The 21,682-nt window shown below is 46.4% G+C and overlaps 1 protein-coding gene across 3 annotated transcripts in view; it reads right to left on the bottom strand.

Moving 5' to 3' along the window:
- Positions 1 to 21,682, bottom strand: part of SCAF8 (SR-related CTD associated factor 8) — a 1,507,655-nt gene that overhangs the window by 1,060,210 nt on the left and 425,763 nt on the right. For all 3 annotated transcript variants that reach the window (XR_011203719.1, XM_069234634.1, XM_069234635.1), the window contains exon 12: positions 20,597 to 20,724. Coding sequence is in view for 2 of the 3 variants with exons in the window: in XM_069234634.1 (XP_069090735.1) it covers positions 20,597 to 20,724 (128 nt within the window). In the remaining variant the exon portion in view is untranslated. The remainder of the gene's footprint in view (positions 1 to 20,596; positions 20,725 to 21,682) is intronic.

The raw sequence follows: 21,682 nt of genomic DNA, 5'->3' as shown, positions 1-21,682 counted from the left end.
TCAGTATTTTAACTCTCATCACTCTTAGTCTGCTTTAAGGAAACAACTCTTTCTGTATTGTCACTACCTAGTTTTCGACTGATGTTGCAGGTTTTTCTGACAGAGTGCACCGAGGTCTGCTAACCAGCCATCAGTGCCAGTGCCCTGACCCTAAAGTATATGTCAAATTGCCTGTACCCAACTGGAAATGTCTAGTTTACCTAGAAGTCCCTGGGAAATAGTATGCTTTTCCCCAAGGCATGTAGGTTAGAGGAGGACCCCAGGGCTTGGGGCACTGACTGTGCCTCCCTGGACATCCCCAAAGTATAACGAGACCCCCGGTTCTCCATACCGCAGACTGATAGAGCACTCTTGTACTGCTAGCCCGACTTTGCACTGACAGCAATGGCAAAGGCACAACTTTCCCTGTACATTTGTGTGCAAGTCTCCCCTCTAGCAGGCCCATCGAGTTCTAAAGGTGCTAGGGTGCAACACATGACACAAGCAGGACATGTCCTGTCAAGTAAAACACGCAAAACTACAGTTTTTTTTGTAGAAAGACTTGGGCCCCCAACTGGTGACTACAGAGTTAACACAGTGACCCATCAACTACGGTAATTCCTGAAGTGTGACCAAAGTGGGCACTGCAGGTATCAAACAAAATGTTGCATTAAGCTGCACTCATATCTCAAGTCGAAATCAATGTTGCTTGCTGCAGTGTGCAGCTGCCACTTTGTTGCCTTTAAAACTTCTGTGCCATTCCAGGCACACACAAATCCTGTTGCACAAGAGAGCTTTCTGCCCTTGTGGGGAGACATGCCAATGATTTTCAAGAAGGAGAACAATGAGGGATTACACCTCCCTCCTGCTGGAAGCCACTTGGGTGTTTTTCCCAAAAGGCAGGCTTCAAAGGTGAAGCCCCCATTGATGGGCATATGCATAACACCGGGGGCAGGCATGTAGAGCAGAGTGTGGAAACCAGTTGCCAAACTAGATTACCCAGGGGATTGTAGCCCTGAGGTAGCTACACCCCGGGTGCAGGCTATCAGCTGTCAACTGTCACAGCAATGGTTATAGAATGCTGGTAGGAACCAACTGGGAAGACAAGGGGAAAATGGGGGAGGAATAGAATGGTACACTTGGACCCCTACGGGCCTGCGTGTACAAAATGAAAGGAACAGGGAAATAGAGAATGTACATTTTATACAAAGCATTACTTGTGATAAATTACACAAATCCCTTTTAAGGTACACAAGTCACCCATAAGGCGGGCCTAGCAAGACTCAAGGCACAGTTATGAAGTGGAACATGTGTTTTACATTTTCCAGCAGTAAAAATCCACAATTGCCATTTTTACTGTGGAAAAGGCACACAGGGTTCTCCTTGAGGCAGATTTATTCCGAAAGTGGAAGGCGTTCAAATGACTCCAAGAAAAGCAGACAACAGCAGCCTGCACAGGAGAGAGGTGTTACCTCTCCATGGCAGGAAGCTCGAACGTTTGTTGGTCCAAAAAGCAAGTATCAAAGGTAAAGCTACCTTTGTAGAGCAAATAGGGAACGTGTAAGAGAATTCCGCCCTTTTGTTGTGGTTGGCAGGCTGGCATTCTGGAGGGAAAGAGGAAAGCAACTGCCAGACTGGTTTTCCAGAAGTGTGTAGCTCACTTGGCAGGCACATCGCTGGGTTGAGCTAGGGAGCTCTGAACATCGAGAGGGGTTCTGCCATGTTGTAAGTGGGCAGAATGTTGCATCCTGGGATAGGCGGATGCCACACTTCGCAGGAGCGGTCATCAGAAGGGATGGATCCTGGTAGCTCATTGACCACCAACCACATTCTATACGGAGAATAAAAAAAAGGGCACCCCTGGCACTCAGAACACAATGAACTGGAGAAGAGGAGCAAAGGACTGCCCTCCCCACCAAGCAACCAGCAAAGAGGCTGCTCCGGCGTGGACTGCGCCTGCTGAACCTGGTGGCAAGCGAAGGAGAAGGGACTGTGCTTGCTGCGTCCTTGTAGAAAAGTAGTCTCTGAGTACAGTAGAAGAGACTTCAATGGTCAGTTGGCTGACCTCCAGTTTACAGCACAGGGCCACAACAACTGAAGAAACCTGCTTGGCCGAGTTAATAGCCTAAATCTTCAAGCTGCTGTTTTGTGTCACCATGCAGCACCAAAGACCAGGAACCAACGCTCAAAGTTGTACCTGACCCTGCTGAAAAGGGGTGAGTCGTTGTGTAGCTTGGTTGCCCTGACAACAAGTTGTCACCCAGGAAAGTATTTGGCTGACTGCAGTACCACACGAATGGTAGCCTAGTGGCAACTGGACTGCTACCACCACCGAGAGGCCTCTGAAAGATGTATACCCCTGTAGGCAAGGACCACCTCACCAATTTTATGGACTGAGAAGTAGACACAGAAGCCCACCCTCCTGCCCCTCCCCCCCCCCATCAACTGCATCGCATCCTCAGCATTATTCAACATTTTAACATCTTGTACCCCTTGCATCAGGACTACTTCCATAGAAATGTATAGCCAAGAGATAAATGTGCCTGGACAATGCTTCTTCCACTCCAAGGTAAGTTTCCAAGAGTCGGATTTCTTTAATTTGCCAATGCTTGTTCACGGTTAAGTGAATAATTGCATATTTACTTTACTGTGTAATTGTTTTATCTCCAGAACTCTCCAGTGTTTTTTTTCGTTGTGGTGTCTAAAAATACATCAAAATACAGTCTGTTTCATAAACTGGCATCGGATTTCTCGAGTGTCACATTAATATCTGTAAGGAAATGCCTCCTTGGCATGGTTGCCCCCTGACTTTTTGCCTTTGCTGATGCTATGTTTACAATTGAAAGTGTGCTGAGGCCTGCTAACCAGGCCCCAGCACCAGTGTTCTTTCCCTAACCTGTACTTTTGTATCCACAATTGGCAGACCCTGGCATCCAGATAAGTCCCTTGTAACTGGTACTTCTAGTACCAAGGGCCCTGATGCCAAGGAAGGTCTCTAAGGGCTGCAGCATGTCTTATGCCACCCTGGAGACCTCTCACTCAGCACAGACACACTGCTTACCAGCTTGTGTGTGCTAGTGAGGACAAAACGAGTAAGTCGACATGGCACTCCCCTCAGGGTGCCATGCCAGCCTCTCACTGCCTATGCAGTATAGGTAAGACACCCCTCTAGCAGGCCTTACAGCCCTAAGGCAGGGTGCACTATACCATAGGTGAGGGTACCAGTGCATGAGCATGGTACCCCTACAGTGTCTAAACAAAACCTTAGACATTGTAAGTGCAGGGTAGCCATAAGAGTATATGGTCTGGGAGACTGTCAAACACGAACTCCACAGCACCATAATGGCTACACTGAAAACTGGGAAGTTTGGTATCAAACTTCTCAGCACAATAAATGCACACTGATGCCAGTGTACATTTTATTGCAAAATACACCCCAGAGGGCACCTTAGAGGTGCCCCCTGAAACTTAACCGACTGTCTGTGTAGGCTGACTAGTTCCAGCAGCCTGCCACACCAGAGACATGTTGCTGGCCCCATGGGAGAGTGCCTTTGTCACTCTGAGGCCAGTAACAAAGCCTGCACTGGGTGGAGATGCTAACACCTCCCCCAGGCAGGAGCTGTAACACCTGGCGGTGAGCCTCAAAGGCTCACCCCTTTGTCACAGCCCAGCAGGGCACTCCAGCTTAGTGGAGTTGCCCGCCCCCTCCGGCCACGGCCCCCACTTTTGGCGGCAAGGCTGGAGGGAACAAAGAAAGCAACAAGGAGGAGTCACTGGCCAGTCAGGACCGCCCCTAAGGTGTCCTGAGCTGAGGTGACTCTGACTTTTAGAAATCCTCCATCTTGCAGATGGAGGATTCCCCCAATAGGGTTAGGATTGTGACCCCCTCCCCTTGGGAGGAGGCACAAAGAGGGTGTACCCACCCTCAGGGCTAGTAGCCATTGGCTACTAACCCCCCAGACCTAAACACGCCCTTAAATTTAGTATTTAAGGGCTACCCTGAACCCTAGAAAATTAGATTCCTGCAACTACAAGAAGAAGGACTGCCCAGCTGAAAACCCCTGCAGCGGAAGACCAGAAGACGACAACTGCCTTGGCTCCAGAAACTCACCGGCCTGTCTCCTGCCTTCCAAAGATCCTGCTCCAGCGACGCCTTCCAAAGGGACCAGCGACCTCGACCTCCTCTGAGGACTGCCCCTGCTTCGAAAAGACAAGAAACTCCCGAGGACAGCGGACCTGCTCCAAGAAAAGCTGCAACTTTGTTTCCAGCAACTTTAAAGAACCCTGCAAGCTCCCCGCAAGAAGCGTGAGACTTGCAACACTGCACCCGGCGACCCCGACTCGGCTGGTGGCGATCCAACACCTCAGGAGGGACCCCAGGACTACTCTGATACTGTGAGTACCAAAACCTGTCCCCCCTGAGCCCCCACAGCGCCGCCTGCAGAGGGAATCCCGAGGCTTCCCCTGACCGCGACTCTTTGAATCCTAAGTCCCGACACCTGGGAGAGACCCTGCACCCGCAGCCCCCAGGACCTGAAGGACCGGACTTTCACTGGAGGAGTGACCCCCAGGAGTCCCTCTCCCTTGCCCAAGTGGAGGTTTCCCCGAGGAACCCCCCCCTTGCCTGCCTGCAGCGCTGAAGAGATCCCTAGATCTCCCATTGACTTCCATTACAAACCCGACGCTTGTTTCTACACTGCACCCGGCCGCCCCCGCGCTGCTGAGGGTGAAATTTCTGTGTGGGCTTGTGTCCCCCCCGGTGCCCTACAAAACCCCCCTGGTCTGCCCTCCGAAGACGCGGGTACTTACCTGCAAGCAGACCGGAACCGGGGCACCCCCTTCTCTCCATTCTAGCCTATGTGTTCTGGGCACCACTTTGAACTCTGCACCTGACCGGCCCTGAGCTGCTGGTGTGGTGACTTTGGGGTTGCTCTGAACCCCCAACGGTGGGCTACCTTGGACCAAGAACTAAGCCCTGTAAGTGTCTTACTTACCTGGTTAACCTAACAAATACTTACCTCCCCTAGGAACTGTGAAAATTGCACTAAGTGTCCACTTTTAAAACAGCTATTTGTGAATAACTTGAGTTACCTGCAATACCTTTCGAATGAGATATTACATGTAGAATTTGAACCTGTGGTTCTTAAAATAAACTAAGAAAAGATATTTTTCTATATAAAAACCTATTGGCTGGATTTGTCTCTGAGTGTGTGTACCTCATTTATTGCCTATGTGTATGTACAACAAATGCTTAACACTACTCCTTGGATAAGCCTACTGCTCGACCACACTACCACAAAATAGAGCATTAGTATTATCTATTTTTACCACTATTTTACCTCTAAGGGGAACCCTTGGACTCTGTGCATGCTATTCCTTACTTTGAAATAGCACATACAGAGCCAACTTCCTACATTGGTGGATCAGCGGTGGGGTACAAGACTTTGCATTTGCTGGACTACTCAGCCAATACCTGATCACACGACAAATTCCAAAATTGTCATTAGAAATTCATTTTTGCAATTTGAAATTTTTCAAAATTCTTAAAAGTCCTGCTAGGGCCTTGTGTGTTAAGTCCCTGTTTAGCATTGTCTTTTAGAGTTTAAAAGTTTGTTAAAAGTTTGAAATTAGATTCTAGAAACAGTTTTAGATTCTTTAAAAAGTATTCCAACTCTTAGCAGAATAATGTCTGATACAGAGATGCAGGTGGTGGAACTCGACACCACACCTTACCTCCATCTTAAGATGAGGGAGCTAAGGTCTCTCTGTAATATCAAAAAAATAACCATTGGCTCCAGACCTACCAAAATTCAGCTCCAGGAGCTGTTGGCAGAGTTTGAAAAAGCCAACCCCTCTGATGATGACCTCACAGAGGAAGAAATTAGTGACTTGGAGGCCAATGTCCCTCCTCCAGTCCTAAATAGGGAGAACAGGACCCCTCAAGTCCTGTCTCCAACTGTGTTAGTCAGAAATAGTGAGTCCCTCACAGGAGGGTCCCACATTTCTGAAATCACTGAGGATGCTCTCAGTGAAGATGACCTCCTGTTAGCCAGGATGGCCAAAAGATTGGCTTTAGAGAGACAGCTCCTAGCCATAGAAAGGGAAAGACAAGAGATGGGCCTAGGACCCATCAATGGTGGCAGCAATATAAATAGGGTCAGAGATTCTCCTGACATGTTAAAAATCCCCAAAGGGATTGTGACAAAATATGAAGATGGTGATGACATCACCAAGTGGTTCACAGCTTTTGAGAGGGCTTGTGTAACCAGAAAAGTGAACAGATCTCATTGGGGTGCTCTCCTTTGGGAAATGTTCACTGGAAAGTGTAGGGATAGACTCCTCGCACTCTCTGGAAAAGATGCAGAATCTTATGACCTCATGAAGGGTACCCTGATTGAGGGCTTTGGATTCTCCACTGAGGAGTACAGGATTAGGTTCAGGGGGGCTCAAAAATCCTCGAGCCAGACCTGGGTTGACTTTGTTGACTACTCAGTGAAAACACTAGATGGTTGGATTCAAGGCAGTGGTGTAAGTAATTATGATGGGCTGTACAATTTATTTGTGAAAGAACACCTATTGAGTAATTGTTTCAATGATAAACTGCATCAGCATCTGGTAGACCTAGGACCAATTTCTCCCCAAGAATTGGGAAAGAAGGCGGACCATTGGGTCAAGACAAGGGTGTCCAAGACTTCAACAGGGGGTGACCAAAAGAAAGGGGTCACAAAGACTCCCCAGGGGAAGGGTGATGAGACAACCAAAACTAAAAATAGTAAAGAGTCTTCTACAGGCCCCCAAAAACCTGCACAGGAGGGTGGGCCCAGAGCCTCTTCACAAAACAATGGGTACAAGGGTAAAAACTTTGATCCCAAAAAGGCCTGGTGTCATAGCTGTAAACAGCATGGACACCAAACTGGAGACAAGGCCTGTCCCAAGAAAGGTTCCACTCCAAACTCCCATCCAGGTAACACTGGTATGGCTAGTCTCCAAGTGGGATCAACAGTGTGCCCAGAGCAAATCAGGGTCCACACTGAAGCTACTCTAGTTTCTGAGGGTGGGGTGGATTTAGCCACACTAGCTGTCTGGCCGCCTAACATGCAAAAATACAGACAGCAACTCTTAATTAATGGGACTAGAATAGAGGGCCTGAGGGATACAGGTGCCAGTGTCACCATGGTGACAGAGAAACTGGTTTCCCCTGGCCAATACCTGACTGGAAAAACTTACACAGTCACCAACGCTGACAATCAGAGAAAAGTACATCCCATGGCAATGGTTACTTTAGAATGGGGAGGGGTCAATGGCCTGAAACAGGTGGTGGTCTCCTCAAATATCCCAGTGGACTGTCTGCTTGGAAATGACCTGGAGTCCTCAGCATGGGCTGAGGTAGAACTAAAAACCCATGCAGCAATGCTGGGTATCCCTGAACTGGTGTGTGTGAAAACAAGAGCACAGTGCAAGGCACAGGGTGAACAAGTAGAGCTGGAGTCTGGAAGAATGGCCCAGCCTACCAAGAGAACAGGAAAGTCAGCTGGGAAACCAACTGCAACACAGCAAAAGAAAGGGAACCTCTCTTCTCAGGAAGAAGTTCTGCCCTCTGAGGGAACTGAGCCTTTGGAGCTTGAACCTTATCAGGTTGAGCTCTTAGGCCCAGGGGGACCCTCAAGGGAGGAGCTGTGTAAGGGACAAGAAACCTGTCCCTCTCTTGAAGGCCTTAGGCAGCAAGCTGCTGAAGAGTCCAAAGGCAAGAAAAATGGAACGCATAGGGTCTATTGGGAAGATGGACTCCTGTACACTGAGGCCAGAGACCCCAAACCTGGTGCCACTAGGAGAGTGGTAGTGCCTCAGCTGTTCAGGAAGTTCATCCTAACATTGGCCCATGACATTCCCCTTGCTGGACATTTGGGACAAACCAAGACGTGGGAGAGGTTAGTCAACCACTTCTACTGGCCCAATATGTCCAACATGGTTAAGGAGTTTTGCCTCTCCTGCCCCACCTGTCAAGCCAGTGGTAAGACAGGTGGGCATCCAAAGGCCCCCCTCATTCCACTTCCAGTGGTGGGGGTTCCCTTTGAAAGAGTGGGTGTGGACATAGTTGGTCCACTGGAACCTCCCACAGCCTCAGGAAATATGTATATCCTGGTAGTAGTGGATCATGCTACCAGGTATCCTGAAGCTATTCCCCTTAGGTCGACTACTGCCCCTGCAGTAGCCAAGGCCCTCATTGGTATCTTTACCAGAGTGGGTTTCCCTAAGGAGGTGGTGTCTGACAGAGGTACCAACTTCATGTCAGCATACCTAAAGCACATGTGGAATGAGTGTGGAGTGACTTATAAATTCACTACACCATACCATCCACAAACTAATGGCTTGGTTGAGAGGTTCAACAAGACATTAAAAGGCATGATCATGGGGCTCCCAGAAAAGCTCAAAAGGAGATGGGATGTCCTCTTGCCATGTCTGCTTTTCGCTTACAGAGAGGTGCCACAGAAGGGAGTAGGATTCTCACCCTTTGAACTTCTGTTTGGTCATCCTGTAAGGGGACCACTTGCCCTTGTTAAAGAAGGCTGGGAGAGACCTCTCCATGAGCCTAAACAGGACATAGTGGACTATGTACTTGGCCTTCGCTCTAGAATGGCAGAGTACATGGAAAAGGCAACCAAAAACCTTGAGGCCAGCCAACAGCTCCAGAAGTTTTGGTATGACCAAAAGGCTGCACTGGTTGAGTTCCAACCAGGGCAGAAAGTCTGGGTTCTGGAGCCTGTGGCTCCCAGGGCACTCCAGGACAAATGGAGTGGCCCTTACCCAGTACTAGAAAGGAAGAGTCAGGTCACCTACCTGGTGGACCTGGGCACAAGCAGGAGCCCCAAGAGGGTGATCCATGTAAACCGCCTTAAGCTCTTCCACGACAGGGCTGATGTCAATCTGTTGATGGTAACAGATGAGGATCAGGAGGCAGAGAGTGAACCTCTCCCTGATCTTCTGTCATCAGACCCAAAAGATGGCACAGTAGATGGAGTGATCTACTCAGACACCCTCTCTGGCCAACAGCAAGCTGATTGTAGGAGAGTCCTACAACAGTTTCCTGAACTCTTCTCCTTAACCCCTGGTCAGACACACCTGTGTACCCATGATGTGGACACAGGAGACAGCATGCCTGTCAAGAACAAAATCTTTAGACAATCTGACCATGTTAAGGAAAGCATCAAGGTGGAAGTCCACAAGATGCTGGAATTGGGAGTAATTGAGCGCTCTGACAGCCCCTGGGCTAGCCCAGTGGTCTTAGTCCCCAAACCTCACACCAAAGATGGAAAGAAAGAGATGAGGTTTTGTGTGGACTACAGAGGGCTCAATTCTGTCACCAAGACAGATGCTCATCCAATTCCAAGAGCTGATGAGCTCATAGACAAATTAGGTGCTGCCAAATTCTTAAGTACCTTTGACTTGACAGCAGGGTACTGGCAAATAAAAATGGCACCTGGAGCAAAAGAGAAAACAGCATTCTCCACACCTGATGGGCATTATCAGTTTACTGTTATGCCCTTTGGTTTAAAGAATGCCCCTGCCACCTTCCAAAGGTTGGTGAATCAAGTCCTTGCTGGCTTGGAGTCCTTTAGCACAGCTTATCTTGATGATATTGCTGTCTTTAGCTCCACCTGGCAGGATCACCTGGTCCACCTGAAGAAGGTTTTGAAGGCTCTGCAATCTGCAGGCCTCTCTATCAAGGCATCCAAATGCCAGATAGGGCAGGGAACTGTGGTTTACTTGGGCCACCTTGTAGGTGGAGGCCAAGTTCAGCCACTCCAACCCAAGATCCAGACTATTCTGGACTGGGTAGCTCCAAAAACCCAGACTCAAGTCAGGGCATTCCTTGGCTTGACTGGGTATTACAGGAGGTTTGTGAAGGGATATGGATCCATTGTGACAGCCCTCACTGAACTCACCTCCAAGAAAATGCCCAAGAAAGTGAACTGGACTGTGGAATGCCAACAGGCCTTTGACACCCTGAAACAAGCAATGTGCTCAGCACCAGTTCTAAAAGCTCCAGATTATTCTAAGCAGTTCATTGTGCAGACTGATGCCTCTGAACATGGGATAGGGGCAGTTTTGTCCCAAACAAATGATGATGGCCTTGACCAGCCTGTTGCTTTCATTAGCAGGAGGTTACTCCCCAGGGAGCAGCGTTGGAGTGCCATTGAGATGGAGGCCTTTGCTGTGGTTTGGTCCCTGAAGAAGCTGAGACCATACCTCTTTGGGACTCACTTCCTAGTTCAAACTGACCACAGACCTCTCAAATGGCTGATGCAAATGAAAGGTGAAAATCCTAAACTGTTGAGGTGGTCCATCTCCCTACAGGGAATGGACTTTATAGTGGAACACAGACCTGGGACTGCCCATGCCAATGCAGATGGCCTTTCCAGGTTCTTCCACTTAGAAAATGAAGACTCTCTTGGGAAAGGTTAGTCTCATCCTCTTTCGTTTGGGGGGGGGTTGTGTAAGGAAATGCCTCCTTGGCATGGTTGCCCCCTGACTTTTTGCCTTTGCTGATGCTATGTTTACAATTGAAAGTGTGCTGAGGCCTGCTAACCAGGCCCCAGCACCAGTGTTCTTTCCCTAACCTGTACTTTTGTATCCACAATTGGCAGACCCTGGCATCCAGATAAGTCCCTTGTAACTGGTACTTCTAGTACCAAGGGCCCTGATGCCAAGGAAGGTCTCTAAGGGCTGCAGCATGTCTTATGCCACCCTGGAGACCTCTCACTCAGCACAGACACACTGCTTACCAGCTTGTGTGTGCTAGTGAGGACAAAACGAGTAAGTCGACATGGCACTCCCCTCAGGGTGCCATGCCAGCCTCTCACTGCCTATGCAGTATAGGTAAGACACCCCTCTAGCAGGCCTTACAGCCCTAAGGCAGGGTGCACTATACCATAGGTGAGGGTACCAGTGCATGAGCATGGTACCCCTACAGTGTCTAAACAAAACCTTAGACATTGTAAGTGCAGGGTAGCCATAAGAGTATATGGTCTGGGAGTCTGTTTTACACGAACTCCACAGCACCATAATGGCTACACTGAAAACTGGGAAGTTTGGTATCAAACTTCTCAGCACAATAAATGCACACTGATGCCAGTGTACATTTTATTGCAAAATACACCCCAGAGGGCACCTTAGAGGTGCCCCCTGAAACTTAACCGACTGTCTGTGTAGGCTGACTAGTTCCAGCAGCCTGCCACACCAGAGACATGTTGCTGGCCCCATGGGGAGAGTGCCTTTGTCACTCTGAGGCCAGTAACAAAGCCTGCACTGGGTGGAGATGCTAACACCTCCCCCAGGCAGGAGCTGTAACACCTGGCGGTGAGCCTCAAAGGCTCACCCCTTTGTCACAGCCCAGCAGGGCACTCCAGCTTAGTGGAGTTGCCCGCCCCCTCCGGCCACGGCCCCCACTTTTGGCGGCAAGGCTGGAGGGAACAAAGAAAGCAACAAGGAGGAGTCACTGGCCAGTCAGGACCGCCCCTAAGGTGTCCTGAGCTGAGGTGACTCTGACTTTTAGAAATCCTCCATCTTGCAGATGGAGGATTCCCCCAATAGGGTTAGGATTGTGACCCCCTCCCCTTGGGAGGAGGCACAAAGAGGGTGTACCCACCCTCAGGGCTAGTAGCCATTGGCTACTAACCCCCCAGACCTAAACACGCCCTTAAATTTAGTATTTAAGGGCTACCCTGAACCCTAGAAAATTAGATTCCTGCAACTACAAGAAGAAGGACTGCCCAGCTGAAAACCCCTGCAGCGGAAGACCAGAAGACGACAACTGCCTTGGCTCCAGAAACTCACCGGCCTGTCTCCTGCCTTCCAAAGATCCTGCTCCAGCGACGCCTTCCAAAGGGACCAGCGACCTCGACCTCCTCTGAGGACTGCCCCTGCTTCGAAAAGACAAGAAACTCCCGAGGACAGCGGACCTGCTCCAAGAAAAGCTGCAACTTTGTTTCCAGCAACTTTAAAGAACCCTGCAAGCTCCCCGCAAGAAGCGTGAGACTTGCAACACTGCACCCGGCGACCCCGACTCGGCTGGTGGCGATCCAACACCTCAGGAGGGACCCCAGGACTACTCTGATACTGTGAGTACCAAAACCTGTCCCCCCTGAGCCCCCACAGCGCCGCCTGCAGAGGGAATCCCGAGGCTTCCCCTGACCGCGACTCTTTGAATCCTAAGTCCCGACACCTGGGAGAGACCCTGCACCCGCAGCCCCCAGGACCTGAAGGACCGGACTTTCACTGGAGGAGTGACCCCCAGGAGTCCCTCTCCCTTGCCCAAGTGGAGGTTTCCCCGAGGAACCCCCCCCTTGCCTGCCTGCAGCGCTGAAGAGATCCCTAGATCTCCCATTGACTTCCATTACAAACCTGACGCTTGTTTCTACACTGCACCCGGCCGCCCCCGCGCTGCTGAGGGTGAAATTTCTGTGTGGGCTTGTGTCCCCCCCGGTGCCCTACAAAACCCCCCTGGTCTGCCCTCCGAAGACGCGGGTACTTACCTGCAAGCAGACCGGAACCGGGGCACCCCCTTCTCTCCATTCTAGCCTATGTGTTCTGGGCACCACTTTGAACTCTGCACCTGACCGGCCCTGAGCTGCTGGTGTGGTGACTTTGGGGTTGCTCTGAACCCCCAACGGTGGGCTACCTTGGACCAAGAACTAAGCCCTGTAAGTGTCTTACTTACCTGGTTAACCTAACAAATACTTACCTCCCCTAGGAACTGTGAAAATTGCACTAAGTGTCCACTTTTAAAACAGCTATTTGTGAATAACTTGAAAAGTATACATGCAATTTTGATGATTTGAAGTTCCTAAAGTACTTACCTGCAATACCTTTCGAATGAGATATTACATGTAGAATTTGAACCTGTGGTTCATAAAATAAACTAAGAAAAGATATTTTTCTATATAAAAACCTATTGGCTGGATTTGTCTCTGAGTGTGTGTACCTCATTTATTGCCTATGTGTATGTACAACAAATGCTTAACACTACTCCTTGGATAAGCCTACTGCTCGACCACACTACCACAAAATAGAGCATTAGTATTATCTATTTTTACCACTATTTTACCTCTAAGGGGAACCCTTGGACTCTGTGCATGCTATTCCTTACTTTGAAATAGCACATACAGAGCCAACTTCCTACAATATCTTAATATTGTTTTGGTGCTGTTTAAATGCTTAACACTTGGCCCCTTGTGTAAGCCTGACAACTCAGCTACAGCTAACCAGGGTTGACCTTAAATCTCAACAAACAAAACCTACTGGTCATGAAGGGGTTGGTAATTATTATACAATGAGGTCACACAACCATACTATATAATAAACCCCATTTCCTCACACCACGTTATACTAGCTGAGCACTGTACTTGTGCTATTTGACTTATAATCACCCCCTTTTTCATATTGACAGTTGCAAAAGGGGATTCACAAATTACTAAGTTAGCATCTGAGAAATGCATATTATACTATATCTTTTCAAGGTCTTGTCCGTTATTCCTATGCAAAAATTAAACAATTGCTGAAATCACAGTCTGAAGTGTCACTGTCATTGCTTAGGAGATAGAAATATAAAAAAGTGTAAATTGTGGGAGGAGTTAACATTGTATTGCTAATCATCTTAGGAGTTTAAGTGGTATCCAACAGAGTTTATTCATTTTTGCTTCAATAACTATGTTTAGACTTCCATCAGGCATGAAGATATTGATTTTTCTTAGGCAGAGTTTTGTGCTTCTAATGAGTCCTTTGCAAAAGTGTGAACAGATTTCCAAGTGGCTATCTTACAAATTTCAGCCAACTGATTTTTTTTTTTAACAATGCTGAAGTGGCTGTTTGCCTCTAGGGGAATATGCCTTACATTTTATATGAAAAGGGTTAGATGCGAACAGGTAAAGAGATACAAGATAATCCACATGGAAATGGACTGTTTCGACAGTCAGATCTGTCCTTTTTTTTGTGCTGTGGTTAAGGAATAATGTGTTAGGCTTACTATCTGATTAGTCTTGCCCAAGTAAAACCCTTGTGAAATCTAAGTGAGCATAAGGAATGCTTAAATAGAGTGGTTGGCTTGCTTAGGAATACAAGACAGGTGATAGTTTGATGCAAAATTGGGAGACTATTTTTTAGAAGCAAGGGGTGAGTTGGAATGGAAAGGTGTATAAAGCTCGACATCAGAGAGTCATTGAACCTACAAGCACAAGTAACAGCAACTAGGACAGCAGTCTTCCAAGTTAGATGTTGTAATGAAGCCTGGTGAACAGGTTTAAACAGAGGGACTAATAATTTAGGGAGTACTACATTTAGCTCCCACTGAGGTAATCGTGCTCTTATGGGACAAAATATATTATTTCACTCATTTCAGAAAGGGTTCCCACAGAAGTTTGAAAGAGGAGACGCGTTGAAAGTTTCCTTAAGCTGTTATTTTCACGTGGTGTACTTTGAAAGAGGCGAATTGCAATTTATCTTAAGCCAGATGTAGAAGATACGGCTAAATTACTTTTCCCTGACAACCAATAGCATTAGCATACGGTGCACAGCATATTTGTAAAAAAAAAAAACCTTTTCATTTAAAAGCCAAACATTCTTGTTGACCGACTTTTCACTTCTCTTAAGATATCCTTGCAATCTTATGACAAATGTGTATTGTGCGCTTTCAGGAGCCATAGTGCAAAAACATAATGTAGTCAGATTGAGACAGCATATTTGACCTTATTGGCTTCTCAGGTGGTTCGGCTAGCCTGGCACTCGTGAGGGGGCCTATGACATTAAAAAAGGTCTGTGAATGACAATTGCGTGGGCCACTGCGAGGAGAAAAGTATCAGAGAGCAGCTTTGGGCAATCCTTGGTTCAGAATCCCTGCTAGTATTAGGGGGATTGGAGGAAACCACACAGCTCATCAAAAGGGCAACTGCCAGAAATATTCCTGTAGGTGAAGCTTCCACATTTTCCATTAAAACAGTAGCAACAGATCTATATTTGGAAAACCCAGGGACAAGAAAATATTTGTATCGGTGGCGAGGTATAGCTCAACATGGAGGGATGTTATATCAGATGCTGGGAGAACTTGGACATCAAAGATCTTCCTCAAGCCGGATGGTCGTGGTGCTTTGACATTGATGAAGTTCCCTAATACTTTAGGTGTAAGGACCCCCTCCTGATAAAAATTTCTAGAACCTGGTACTCCTCATCATCAACAATAATAAATATCCCCATTTCACACAGCAAATAATTTTTACTGTGAGGAAATAATATTAAACAGTGTTTAGCAAATCAAAGATCAGTGAGTGTGGGGGCGTGGTCAAGGGTGTGGCTAAAAACAAAGGTCCTCATTTATTAGGAATTGACATGGGGCAGAGCTGCAAGTCTTCTTGCTACACTGCCACACTCCAATACAAAAGGGCAGGAATGGACCGTATTTATGAAATACAGTACATTTCTGTCCTTTCCCCCTGCGCTGGCGCACAATTGCTGCCTAGTGCCAACATAGGCAGGATTGTATTTGTGCAAGAAGGGGCACCTTCCTGCACAAAAACAATCCAGAAAGGCATTGTACCTCTTTCTACATGTGTGGCAGATAGCAGCACACATGGAAAGAGAAAAAAAACAAGGAGAAATTAAAACATTTCTCCTCATTATGCATGCTCTGGGGAGACGTAAGGTTTTGGTACTGCTCCAGTTTACATGATTTTGTCAATCTGGGGCAGCGTCAAAATCCATCTGTGTTGCATAGGAACATCCACAACTACGCCCGTGGAACACCTCCTTGGCGCAAAGTAAGGCAATGCAGCGACTTGCACTGCCTTGCCTTACTCCATGTCTACAAGGCCATTCAATCCACTCAGGGTGGCTTTGAGTCAACTCATAGGTACGCTTGAGAGGCTTGTGATGCTGGAGCATCAAAAAAAGTGATGCTCCAGCAGCGCAAGCCTCTCATAAATAAACCCAAAATATTCTCTTTTTTTTTTTTTTTTTTTTTTTTTTTTTTAAGTCTTTCATGCAAGGTAGCTACATATAAAATAATAGCCAGCTGAAATGAATAATAAATAAAATAAAGTTGTTACTCATTGGGAAATGCACTGTAGTGCATTATGAAACCTCTATTAGTTAATGCACTGCAGAGGTCTGTGTTTAACCGGAGAGCAACAGAACTAAATCTTTGTTAGTACAGTTGAGAATAGTGACTTGTGTATTTTTAGTGCCATGGGGTCACAGCCTGTGACAGAAAGCACTGTGAATATATAAAAAGGCATTATTTTATACTTGCATTGCACGCAGTATAATATAGGCCACTACAAAAAGGTTTATTATAAAACTGTGCTTCCAAAATGTGGATTTAAGTAACATCGGAGCATATGCAATACCTTTTTTTTTTTTAATAGCTGTCCGGCCCAACACCAGACGGCGGACTGTGCACAGCATGTGTATCTGCACAGCATGTGTATCTGCAGCTACACATGCCATCGAACATACAATTACAATTAAAAGCATGCACTTCACAGCTCAGTTGAACTCTTCGCACTACCCCTCAAAAAAAAAAAAAATGTTTGTCCTCACAAAGCTTTGATCATTTAAAGCTGCTCCCAAGCACCCTTTAACATTTGCAGATCAGCTCGTACAGCACATTTGCTTTTCATTCAGGAAGCAGAAGCCCTGGGCTGAAAGTCTCCTTAGCTGTCTGTGCGGCTTTCACAGCACAGGAGACTCAAATTAAAGTTCAGCTGAGGCATTTTAAGGATCAGCTGGGGGAATGTGCGACCCCCTTTCCAGGTCTCCACGGCCCGAGGGGGTCCCGACCCCCAGATTGAAGACCTCTGCTAATAGCAAACACGTCCATGCCATAGGAGATGGGGCGGTGGAAATGAAGGGATCTCCATTTTTCTTTCCTTCTGGATCTTTTCTCCTTGGATTCCACTCCTTTCAGCAGTCCTTGGGGTCTGAGGGATATGACACAGTAGAATAGAGGCCCTTGCTGGAATCCCTTGTTCCTTTCTTTCTCTCGCTGGCCTTTTAAGTCCACACTATAATCTGATAGCCACCCGATCTTTCTTGACATTTTTGCACAAAATGCACGTGCAGCATTGGAATGTGAGATTGGAAAGCAGGACATGCAGTCCTGACAGAGCTGAAGATGCTTCTTTCCTGCTATACGAAAGGCACTTCACTAATGGTGAAGGCATTGTGACTGGAAACTCTGCCAGGAAAAACTAAGGAAACCTTGAAAATGTTTTCTAGTGATTTAAGATATTGAATGAGGATGAAACGTCAAAACTTCAGACAGAAAAAGCTGTAGAAATTGGGTAAAAGCAACCACAGTCTTCATAAGTCCCACTTCAATGAGCAACAAAAATAAATGCCTCAGAAAGGCAACTGCCAGTAAAGTGCATTCTGGAATTGGAAACGTCTAGTTTCTTAAACATGTGACCTTAGTTTGCACTGTTCTAATGTAATGCATATTTGAAATTTTGTTTTACCATTATAAATTGCACCTTTTTAGCAGCAGTTTAGGATTTGGACACTGCAATACTTTTGTACTGTTAATCTTAGCAGAGTAATGTAAATTCAGGAAAAAACTGCCCCTGATTAGTTATTTAGAGCACCCCATTTTCAGGTGGAACCTACCAGACAGCACAAGCTGTCTATTTCCAAAAGACAAATTGTGGGCTTACCAAGTACTTGCAAAGGCTTATGGCACACCCACTGTTGATAATATTGTGACTTTATTAGCACTCATTTGTTTGCTCCTTATTCAGTGGCATCCTTTTCCCAGCTTGCCAATTTGGTGTTTGTCTGTGCCCTGGAGCAATTGACTGCGTTCCATCATTTATTCCACTGCTGAATGTTAAGGAACTAACTTTATTTTTTTATTAGGCACTCCATGAGAGTACGTTTTCCCGCTCTCTCCATCATCTGCTTCTCTCCCACAATGTGCAACGTGTTACAAGCTCTCTCTCGTGTGCATCTCCCGAGGTCTGTGTTGCTTTAACTATCATGTGCTGCTATCCCCACCTCCTGTATCTCTCTCCACTCCGTTCTTCTTTTCCCATCTCTCCTTCCCACTTCCTAACTCCCTCAAATGCTGCACTTTGTTCCCCGTTTTCCACCATTTTCTACTTAAACTACTACATGTTCTCTGCATTAAAATTAAGCATTTTGAGCAACTACTTTTCATTTATCTTTTTAAAATTTTCAGCTCCATCTTGGACGGGGAAATAATACAGGCATTGGGAAATCCAATAGGTTTCAATAGGTTTCACCTACCTAATGAGAGCCAAGCTACAGGATTTGCCAATGTTTGTCTGTAAGGTATGTTTTAAAAAAGTAGAAGAAAGAACATTTCACAACACTACAGTAAAAGCGGACTTTACTCTTCTTGAATTGTGTTCAGAGTTTCATGAGTGAAAAGTTAAGCAGTGTCATGAAGTAAAAAGAAAAACTTGCCAAAACCTAATTTACTTTACACAGGATTCAGCCAACTGGCCTTCTACTGCAGTCCATGGGGAAGAGGTACCTAAAAATGAATGAAGTATTCACCCCTCTGGCCACAGTGAGGACCGAATCCAAGGTGAACCTGGTATAGCGTTGGAGATGTCCTTTCCCTCATCAACTAATTCTTCCCCTCTCTTGACGTATTGGTAAGGGAGATGTTGGAGGAGGCTCTCCATCTCATCCCAATGAGCTCTATCGTAGCAGGAGAGGAGGCCTACTGAACTGAAAATGATCCAATATATGTCTGCGCCCACCGCTACTCTCTTACCTGCAGCATCAATCCACTTGGGCACCTTCTCAGGAGGCGGCGTGTTGCCCACAGCCTAGACTGTTGCCCTTCTCCTAGTGGCTGTGACAACCAGGGAGTCTGGTGAGATGTAAATGCTAATGTAGAGTGGGTCCGAGGGTGCCACTTTGTATTTTCTTTCTCCACACCCAGGATTTGACTGCAATGGGCTCAGGGTAGATTTTATCATCCCCTTCAGCATCTGGAGGTATTGGAGAGAACTCGTTTTAGAAAAGCGCCTCGCAAAAAAAAAAAAAATCATCCTCCACAGAGGGGGCGTGCATGCATTTTCACCTTACAATAGATAGAAGCATGTCTGAATTCGATGTGGTATGCCAAGGTGTCATTTGGCAGGGATGCCCTGACAACGTAGTCCCTCCAGAATCTTCATGGGGTGGGGCTAAACTAGGACAAAGTCCTCAGCAGGAGATTAGGGACTAGGGCTGCTGGTATCAAGGACTATGGTGAGAGATGGAACTTGACCGAGGAAGTGGTGGTGTTGGAGGAGTAGCTGGGGCAACAGCCTTCTCCCTAGGCCTTTCGGAGGTCACTGGAGGAACAGAAGTGCCTGCAGATAGAACATCTTCAAAAGAAAGAATTTTGGGCCGAGTCTTTTTCAAAGCTGAGAGCTTGCTTGTGTGCAGATGAGTGATGATTTACAGCTGTCTCTCATTCAGCTCTTTTTGCAGTTTTTCGAGACTAGGCATTTCTCCTGTACTGGTTGTGAATGGTGGTTTTGGCCTCGATGGGTCGGCAGTGCCCATAATTTTGGGCTTGAGGGCTGTCAAGGGTCAAGACCCCTGGATCAATCTCGCCTCGGAGACCTTGCATTGGTGCTGACCAGGGCCAGAGGGTGGTGGTGCACCTGAAGGCGGCAGCGGCTTAGGTACAGGGTTCGACACCAGTCCCCCGGAGCATGGGTGCTCGGCTCCAATAGACTGTCAGCTTTTGGGGTTTGGAAGAGGCTTTGGTGTCAAATGCACACAAGCTTGGTGTACAGCCAAGGTCGAGATCAAAAGACATGAATGGAATATCCACATACAGCTCTTCCTCCTCCAGGAGTTCTTCCTCTGCGGACTCCGGGAACGTCGGAGCCAATGATCACAGGATTGGGTTGGCGGGACTAAAGATCAGATGAGTAACCAGACTCATCATCTTCGGTGCTAAGTGGGTCTGTGTCGTCAAATATGTCCAGTATTTTTAAGAGGAACTGTACATCGTGCCGAGGGCTATTGATCTCATTGCTGACGCAGGGTTATCTTGCATTTGCATGCTGAGCAAGAATCGCACCAGCTCTCATCATACTCCGACTAGAGGCACAATTTAAAGACAGCTTGAAGTCCAGCGTATGGGTATTTGTAGTGGCACTGCAGGCATCTTCTGAAGGGTGTCCTTTTCATTACCTCACAAATGTTGTCATTCTCTGAAGTTGGTCGGGCAGGCACACAGCCCCAAATGGCCTCAAGGGCAGAGTGGCCCAGGAAATCGATGACAAGCTTGAGGAGTATACGGGGCATCCCGAGAAGATAAAAGGTATTTACTTTTTCCCCAGTGGCAAGAAAAAAGACAACAGCCTCTGGGGCCATGACAGGACACGTCAAGTTCGTCGGGACTGGGAGCAACAAGCCACTGAATAAGAAGGAAATGAGTGGCAAAGTCAATCAATGGTAAGCAATAAGCAAGCTCCAAGTCCACTGTAAATTTACAATAGGTCTTTCACAAACAAACAGCTTGCGCCATCTGGTATAGGAGAAATTTACTTCAATTAAAAATCTAAAACAGTTTATGGATAATACAGTTACATTGTAATACCTTGAATGGGATCGGGAAGGTGTGCTTGATTTTGACTGTGGAACAGGTTTTTTTTCTTCTTCCTCCTCCTCTTCAAATATCTCTTCTTCAGTCACTTCTTGCTCTGTCACCTCTTCAAGCTCCATATCCTGAGCACGAAGTAGATACATTACAGCTCTCGAGCAAACACTTTAGCATGAAAAATGTTACATTTTTCATAATCTCCCATTTATGCATTTTATGTGTGAGATGGCAATGAGAGTTCTATGATTGGAAGCACTCTGCAGAACATGGATAACCAAAAATTTAAATACATATCAACTCTTATTGCATGATGTGGATAAACTGGATGTTGGCAAACGGGACATGAAATGGAGATTTTTTTTTAGGTTGTATAATACGTCAGATGCCCCAGACTGTGTGGAAGTGGCCTTGTATATTTAAATAATTGTATTTTTGGTTGCATAAAAATAGAACGTGTTACACAATACACAGTTAATTAATATGGAGTCTACTATAGGTTTCAAATCTTTAAGTGATCTTTCCATTTTCTCAATTCTTGGCTACGCAGGTCTAGAGAAATCTACTCGCCAATGCTTGCTTGCTATGGCGAGACGGATTTTATCAGGACAAGCTATTTTTAGGGCCTACCTGCAAATTCTGGCAAATTACAGGTGTTTTTATATTGTCACATTTGTTGTGCATTCAATGACGGGTCATATGCTTCCTAATATCTTCTTACAAGTGGCTGATTATTTTATTTTGGATATTGGTGTTTATAAAATCCTCAGACTTCGCAGTTAGAGGAAGAAAAGAACATTTCAGTAGGAGAATATACCTAGGTCCAGGAAGTGTCAAATGTAAGGCAGTAGTATGTCATTTTTTAGCACCTTAAGTAGCTTGTAAGTGAAGTGTACAAATATTGTAAAATATATTTCAGTAGTTATAAAAGCATTTTTGTGTAGTTCTGAAGTGTGACAGGAACAAAGATTTTAAAAGGATCAAAATAAATCAAAACACTATTTGGTGACGTGTAAATGATAGTTGTGCTGAAACCAGACATCATTTGCACGCTATATAGTTTTATCAGTAAATGTTCATGTCAGT

Source organism: Pleurodeles waltl, chromosome 5 (genome assembly GCF_031143425.1).
Source record: "Pleurodeles waltl isolate 20211129_DDA chromosome 5, aPleWal1.hap1.20221129, whole genome shotgun sequence".
In the NCBI taxonomy this organism is placed as follows: domain Eukaryota; kingdom Metazoa; phylum Chordata; class Amphibia; order Caudata; family Salamandridae; genus Pleurodeles; species Pleurodeles waltl.
The sequence above is the reverse complement of the archived record's forward strand: the minus strand, read 5'-3'. Positions and strand labels throughout refer to the sequence as shown.